The 7,494-nt window shown below is 42.3% G+C and overlaps 1 protein-coding gene across 14 annotated transcripts in view; it reads left to right on the plus strand.

Annotated features, from left to right (window-relative positions):
* Window positions 1–6,836, plus strand: part of AMPD2 (adenosine monophosphate deaminase 2) — a 63,054-nt gene extending 56,218 nt beyond the window's left edge. For all 14 annotated transcript variants that reach the window (XM_034414776.3, XM_087889595.1, XM_087889597.1 and 11 more), the window contains 3 exons: window positions 31–204; window positions 2,022–2,132; window positions 3,884–6,836. In XM_034414776.3, the coding sequence (XP_034270667.1) occupies window positions 31–204; window positions 2,022–2,132; window positions 3,884–4,099 (501 nt within the window). In that variant the 3' untranslated portion in view covers window positions 4,100–6,836. The remainder of the gene's footprint in view (window positions 1–30; window positions 205–2,021; window positions 2,133–3,883) is intronic.
* The last annotated feature ends 658 nt before the right edge of the window (window positions 6,837–7,494 follow it).

Genomic DNA, 7,494 nt, shown 5'->3' on the forward strand with positions numbered 1-7,494 from the left:
CCCATGCCTTAACATTGAGTTTCTCTCTAGGCACCGGTGCTGCAGTATCTCTACTACCTGGCTCAGATTGGCATTGCTATGTCTCCACTTAGCAATAACAGCCTGTTCTTAAGCTACCATCGTAATCCGCTACCTGAGTACCTGTCACGGGGCCTCGTGGTCTCCCTGTCCACAGACGACCCCCTGCAGTTCCATTTCACTAAGGTGAGTGTCATGTAGCAGGTGTGACCCAAAGGAATGAAAGATGGCCCAAGGGAGGAAAGATGCCCTTCTTTTTATATAGTGTGGCAAAATACTAGAAAGAAAACATAGCTGTATAAGTTTTTCCTTTGCCTGTATCATGTGTTAATTACATAATGCTTCATCCCAAGCAGCAAAGCCGCCACTTTTAGATCTCTGCAGATGTCCCTGTTGTACTTGGTTTACTGCATGTGCTTCAACAACAATTCAGTGGTGAAATGTAAAATTTGTTACTACCGGTTCTGTGGGCGTGGCTTGGTCATGTGACTGGGTGGGCATGGCCAACTTTTTTTAAATTTTATTTTTAAAAGCATTTTTTCTACAACCTCTTTGTCCAAAGAGGTTGTAGAAAAAGTGCTTTTAAAAGGCTCTGACGATTAGTTGCCTGATCGTCAGAGGCTTTTGTTTTCTTTTAAAAGCATTTTTTTTTTGGCTTTTAAAAGAAAAAAAAGCCTCTGACGTTCAGGCAACTCAGCTGGGATTGTCAGAGCCTTTTAAAAGCATTTTTTCAGCCGAAGAAAAAATGCTTTTAAAAGTATAAAAAAAAAAAAAAGGCTCTGATGATCGCGCAGCTCAGCTGGGCATGGGGTTCTCGGAACCACCCGCTACCATCGCTACCAGATCAGGTGATCTGGTCCGAACCGGGAGCATTTCACCCCTGCAACAATTCCATGTTTTCTCGTGTTTATTTCATGTGTGCATCCTAGCCAACAGTTACTGAAGGGTGTATATTGCCATTGTGTAAAAACCGAAAATATCTAGAAAATGATAGGTTAAATACCAGGTTATTTTTGTGATTAGCAGCCAAATCTATGAGACGCAGGGGAAAGTGTTAGGAAGCAAAATCTTCATTGTCCAGTGTAATTGAAATGTCTCCACCTAGTGGCTCAAAGGTCAAATTTTGACCACAAGAACCAAAGTAAAAATGGTGTTAAGTAGAATATGCTGTCTTTGGTTCAGTCTGTATAAGTATTTGTGGCAGCTTGGGACAGACACCCCACTAACTGTTTTTGGAAAAGTAAGATGTTGTTTTAGTTGTTTACAAGTAGTCCTGTACTTACAGCAGTTCATTTAGTGACCATTCAAAATTACAACAGCACTGAAAAAGTGATTTGTGACCATTTTTCACTCTTACGACTCTTATATCAGCCTCATGACCAAGTGATGCTTGGCAACTGGTTCATACTTATGTCTGTAGCTGTGTCCCAAGGTCATGTGATCCCCTTTTATAGCTTTCTGACAAGCAAAGTCAATGGGGAAGCCAGATTCACTTAGCAACCGGGTTACCAACTTATCAACTGCAGTGATTCACTTAACAGTTGTGGCAAGAAAGGTCGTAAAATGGTGCAAAACTCACTTAACAAATGTCTCGCTTCATAACAGAAATGTTGGCCTCAATTGTGATCGTAAGTCAAGGACTACCTGTATATTTTTCACTTATCCCAGGCACACATTGTTCCCCAATTTATCTATTGGAAATAAAATAATGGAAATGTTTTCTGCTCAGTTTTTATTAAAAGCAAAGTTGCTTCATTCCTTACTGATGTTGGATTTTTGTCCTGGTGCGGAAGTGGTTGCCTTCTTCTGTGATAATTCTCCACTTTTCAATCTAGCTTATAGCTCTGGGACTTCTCAGTTGCTGCCTACTGCACTCAGTTTGCATTGTGCACAACTAATTTGATATATACTAACATCGCTGAAGCCAGTCCTGTATCCTATTGTGCTGCTTGGTAATGCTCTATTTGCATGTATCTGGGTCTGATTGACAGTTTTGCTTCCAGGAACCCTTGATGGAAGAGTACAGCATTGCCACACAGGTTTGGAAGCTCAGTTCCTGCGATATGTGTGAACTTGCACGGAACAGTGTGCTCATGAGTGGCTTCTCCCACAAGGTAATGTAGAATCTTCTCTGAAAGGGATTGACTTCAGGCTATGACCTCCCAAAATAATGTTCCGAAGTTCAAGGGGAGAGGGATTTACAGAGACATTCATCTGAACCAGCCTGTTCAGTGTAGAAGACATAATACCTACTGTAGTGACCTTACTGAGTCATTACAATACACAATTAATCCCAAACAAACCTATTTTATTGTAACAGCAACCTTTATCTTCTTTGACACCCTGCCAAAGGCCTTACTTGGCAAAACCCCACGGAGTTCAGAAACAAACAAGAGATGCCAACTGGAAACAGAGTTAGCAACATTGCTTTTCTGCAAAAGGCCCAAGTGCCTTTGTTTCTTATGGGAGGGGCCAATCATCTCCTAGCCTTACTCCCGAGTCGTCCCTTTTGCTTTAGCTGCTCTTGCCTTCTGGCAGCTCTGTGCATGTGTGCACTAGGAACAGGTTCCTCCTGTTCCTCTGCCTCTCTGCTGTTTGACTCTGGGGGCTCTGGAGTCCGCACATCACTCCCAGATGGCCCTGGCCCCATCTCTGCCTCCGACACAGAGCCCTCGTCCGGGCCTTCCCCAGCCTCCTCACTGTTCGACTCTGCTGCCAGCTCGGCAGGCTCCTGGTGGACCACAACACCTACATGCGGCCTCCTCTTCAATCAAGTCTGTACTCAAGGGAAGGAGATCTCTTGAGGACTAATGTTGAAGAGAGCATATCCAACGCCTCCCTTCCCTTGATTCCATCTGCAGCAAAAGAGCAGCCTTTGTTCTGAAAGCATCATGGCAGTTCTGGGAAATTAGGCTGGAAATGAATCCATTTTATGCTGGGGAGGTTGTATATAAAGACCTCTGCAGATTTCACCAGGGAGGTAGCCACCCTCCTGATTATGAAGTTCAAAAATAATTAGTCTTAAAGATGCAGTGGGGGAGTTCAGAATGCCAGTATCTGCCTTGCCCCTTTTTTCTTTGGCCTTCCCTTCTCCCGTGTACATAATAGCTGCCATTATGTTCTCACTTAATATGCTCAATCCTTATTAGACTGATTTTAATTTTTCCGTAGGTTCCCCCCCCCCCCCACAAAGGCTGTTTCTACATTGCCAAATCCTTGTTCTAAGTTTAGGGCAGCTTGTTGTATGTGGATGCCAGGGAATTAGTTATATTAACAGGGCATACTACACCTTGATACATCTTGTAAAATTCCTGGAGGCATTCAACTCTTGATCAAAATCCCAGTGAAACTTAACACATTAATGTGCAGCAGTAAGAATAAGATGGATATTTAAGGCCTTTTCTCTGATAGTTTTAACAACTCCAAATGAGCAGAAAGCAGAAATGCCTATCCCAAGACTTTTATCTTTGCCATTGTAATACCACTGTGCCTCTACTAAGGTATCTTGTTCTCATGGACTGAATGAAGGGTAACTTTTCTGGGGGGGTGGGGGATGCTATTGAGCAATTTGTGCACTAAAGTGAACATAAGGTGAGAATTTAAAACCCATGAGTAATGTTATTAGTTTGCATGTGAGAGAGATAGAGAAAGGAAGAGGGAGATATAGTTGGTGCTAGCTCTTGTTTTGTTTTTTTAAAAGGATTTATTTATTTATTTATTAAATTTAGACTGCCCATTTCACTCCCAGAGCGACTATGAATTATACCGTATCCTTCATTAATGTTTTTGGCTTTGAATGTCCAGGTGGAAAACATAGGCTGCTCTTTGGCTTAACCCTGGATTGATTTCTGCCTTTGTTCCTCAGGTGAAGAGCTACTGGCTTGGACCCAACTACCTGAAGGAAGGGCCAGAAGGCAATGACATCCGTCGTACCAATGTGCCAGATATCCGGGTAGCCTATCGCTATGAGACACTTTCCCAGGAGCTGACTCTCATCACCCAGGCTGTGCAGACAGAGATGCTGGAGACCATCCAGGAAGAAGACCTTCTGACTATGAGCTCTATCCGGGATACTTGCTGAAAGAGACTCATTCATAATCGGTCTCCCTTTCAGCCCCACACTGGCTTGACAAGATGGGTCTGTTATGTGAGCACAGAGAGAGCCTGACCATCCACCTCCCTCATCCCAGAGACTTTTCTACTTTCCTGTTGTGTGTGTGTGTGTGTGTGTGTGTTTCCTTCAGTATCTCTTGGAAATGTTTCCATGATTTCTTTGCACTTGGTAATCGGCTGGGGCCTCCTGGAAGATGAATAGTTAGAAGTGTCTCCAGGGTCCAGATCCAGGAACCAAGGAAAGCATCTGTAGTGTGAATGGAAAGGCTGGTCAGATCGATTGACAGCCAAGGCCAAAGAGGTAAAAAGGAACATGTGCCAGTTCAGTACAGAATAAATTCTGGAAGTCCTGACATTTGCCCAGTAGCAAGAAGAACCACCAGCATGTCTACATGTATCCTGAGCAACATCTGCCAGGGTCAAAGTCTTCTGGGGGTGCCTTGCGCTACCTCACTTTTGTTTTAGGGGGTTCCCATTGGCTGGTCAAGCACCTCTGAGTGGCTGGAACCAGTCCTGCCTTTTGCCATCAGGGCAAAACATTGTCAATCCCACCAGGCAGGAGCCTCCATTTTTCAGTTTTAAGCTCTAGCACGGTGTTTTTCAACCTTGGCAAACTTTAAGATGTCTGGACTTTAACTCCCAGAATTCCCCAGCCAGCATGATATCTTAAAGTCATGACATGTAGGCATCTTAATGTTGTCAAGATTGAGAAACACTCTCTAGTATGAAGTGGGGCAAAGGACAGATTTCCTTTCCTTTCAAAGCCCAATAACGTTTGTCTTTTCCGGCTCAGGGAAAGCACTAACCTTTGATTCCCTCCATCCTTTAAAGGTGAACGACTGTGTGCTGTCAGGGGCAAAGTGGACTTGAGATAATAAAGGTATTGTTGTTAGCATGCCAAATACTGGGTTTTTAAAAAATTGTTCTGTATCTTTTGTGAAACTCTTGGTCTCCCTCTACAACCAAGTATTATAAAAGAAGTTTGATGCAGTTATTAATGTAGCAAGGAGATTGAAGATGATTCTGGCCCTGAAAAAATAACTCCTGGAAGAAAGCCTTGGAGCCAAGATACTTGCCTAGCATGGAAGGAGTTTATGATAAATTATTATGATGGTTATTAATTATATATCAGATTCAAAATGGAGATGATGAAGGACATCTGAGATCAGTTGTTTTTAAAGCAAACTTTTAAGTAATTTTAAGGCTTGATTGGATCAGTGACACTCATCAGCAATTGGTGTGGGAAGATACGTGGAGTTGCATTAAGCCATTTATTGGGTCTAATCTACTTTCCCAAAGTTGCTACTAGCTCAGGAATGATAGCATTTTGTTCCCTAGGGAGTTAATGGTGCAGTTACAGGAGGAGAGGGTGTTAGAGCAGAATCATTATCTATGGGTTTATACACTCTGGCAGTGTTGCCCCGGTTTTTGGACTGCTTCTTCCTTCAGCTGTTTTAAAGTTTAGGTTTTTTTCGGGAGGGTTCCCCATGTTGGGGGATCATTCCCACCATGTCTGGCAGCCATGTCTGATGTAATGCCTGATGCAGAAGCTCCTGGGAGATGAAAACTGTTCTGGACTGGTTATAATGCAGCAGATTCAAACTGCTTGTTATGCTATCTCTTTCACTTTCTGACAGCTTTTGACTCTCGTGCTACTTTTAATACTAGTAGGCTATTGTCATCCTATTAATGGTTGTTGTGCCATCAGTCATAATTTGGAAATCGCTTGTGGGCCTCTCTCCTTAGGTAGGAAACCAACTTCAGACTGTGCTCACTCTCTTCAGGTTCTTAGACTGTTATGTCTATAAAAAAGGCAGTTCTTGCTCCCAGTTGCTGCCAGTAACATGCGAGCTTACTATTGGAAGCAGATCCAGTACAAAGGGAAATACATTGGTTAAACTTGAGGTGAGTAGATAGCAAGGAATGCTTCTAAAGTGAACCGGAAGCTTGTGATGCCCTCCTTCTAAATTTGACTACCTCAACTTCTCCAGATACATTGGACTGAAGCTCCCATAATCCTCAACCAGCGTGGCTGCATGAAGTTGTGCTCCAGCACAATTAGAAGTGAAAACTGCTCTAGGTGGCTGTGGCCAAATTCTGAGGGTCATAACAAATGTCTGCTTAAAGATATTCACGAAGTGCACCAAGACTAAATAGGTTGCTTTTTTCATGTCATGTGTGGAAGAAGCATTTTGTTACAGTTTGTGTCATTATTTTGAGGGTCACACATCTAAGAAAAAGGAGCCATTCTTTAAAGCCTGTCTAGTTGGTGTTTCATCTTCATGACACAGCATGGTAATTCCCTTCCCTTCCCTTCCCTCCATCCCATCCCCCATTGCTGTCTCCCAAGCTGTTTTGCAATAGAGCTGTCTTGCATTTGTTTCAGCCAGCATGGATGCCTTGTTAATCTAAGGGTTCCAGGGAGAAATGGTATAATCAGTTGAACTGAAGTGAAACGTAAACTGCCTCCCTGCTTCATCTCTCATTTTCTTCCTTTCTCCTTGCCATTAATCTGCCTATTGGTACATCATGTTAGTTTTTGCTTTGGTGTCAGAATTGAAGCTGGTATTCCTTTAGCAATCACATGTATCATCCTCTCACTTGGCTATTTTATGTACCTTGGATGAAACTCTATGCTTGTCTGTGCTGTTAGAAATCTTCTGGAAATAAGAGCATGATCCACCATTAAAGATTATTTAAGTAAACCGAGTCTTTGTACTTCTGATTGAAACAATTTCCCCTCCTTGTTTGGCTTCCAGGCAGATAATAAAATCATTTTTTTCTCCAAGGGTGGATTTTGAAGGAGGAGCATTCATCCTCTAGGAAGCAGTTATCTCTAGAGGCCAAAATTGTTTTTTGTTTTTCTTATATAAGCTTGAGTTTAATAGTTTCTTTGCACACCTGTCTGTCTTTTCTAGAGTGTTTCCACACAGGGCAAAGGCATTGGGAGATAGGCTGTTTTCCTTAATCCATGTGAAGGTCTGCATATGTGTTGCTCTGAATGGCCCTAATGAATACCTACACCAAAAAAAGTGCTAGTGCTTCATAGATATGGGAAATAATTTGCTTACATAAGAAAACAAGCTTGGTAATAAAAACAAAAGCCTGGATTTCTACCTGTTGGTGTTCAACTTCTGCCATGCCCTATTAAATGGTGCTGTTAAAGCTTCAAAGAGAAGCAAATGAATGTGTAGGTATCTATTAACTATCTTGCTATGAATTCCTCCCGCCAGAAATCATTCATACCAAGGGTTTTTAACCAGGTAAGAAAAAGGATCATGAATTTAATAATTTCAAGAACATTTCCAAGTTGAAAAGAAATTGAGTAACATATGAACAGAGGCTTCCTGGCAGCTGAAGACA

The sequence above is a fragment of the Pantherophis guttatus genome, chromosome 3, assembly GCF_059756535.1.
Source record: "Pantherophis guttatus breed Tessera chromosome 3, ASM5975653v1, whole genome shotgun sequence".
NCBI lineage: Eukaryota > Metazoa > Chordata > Lepidosauria > Squamata > Colubridae > Pantherophis > Pantherophis guttatus.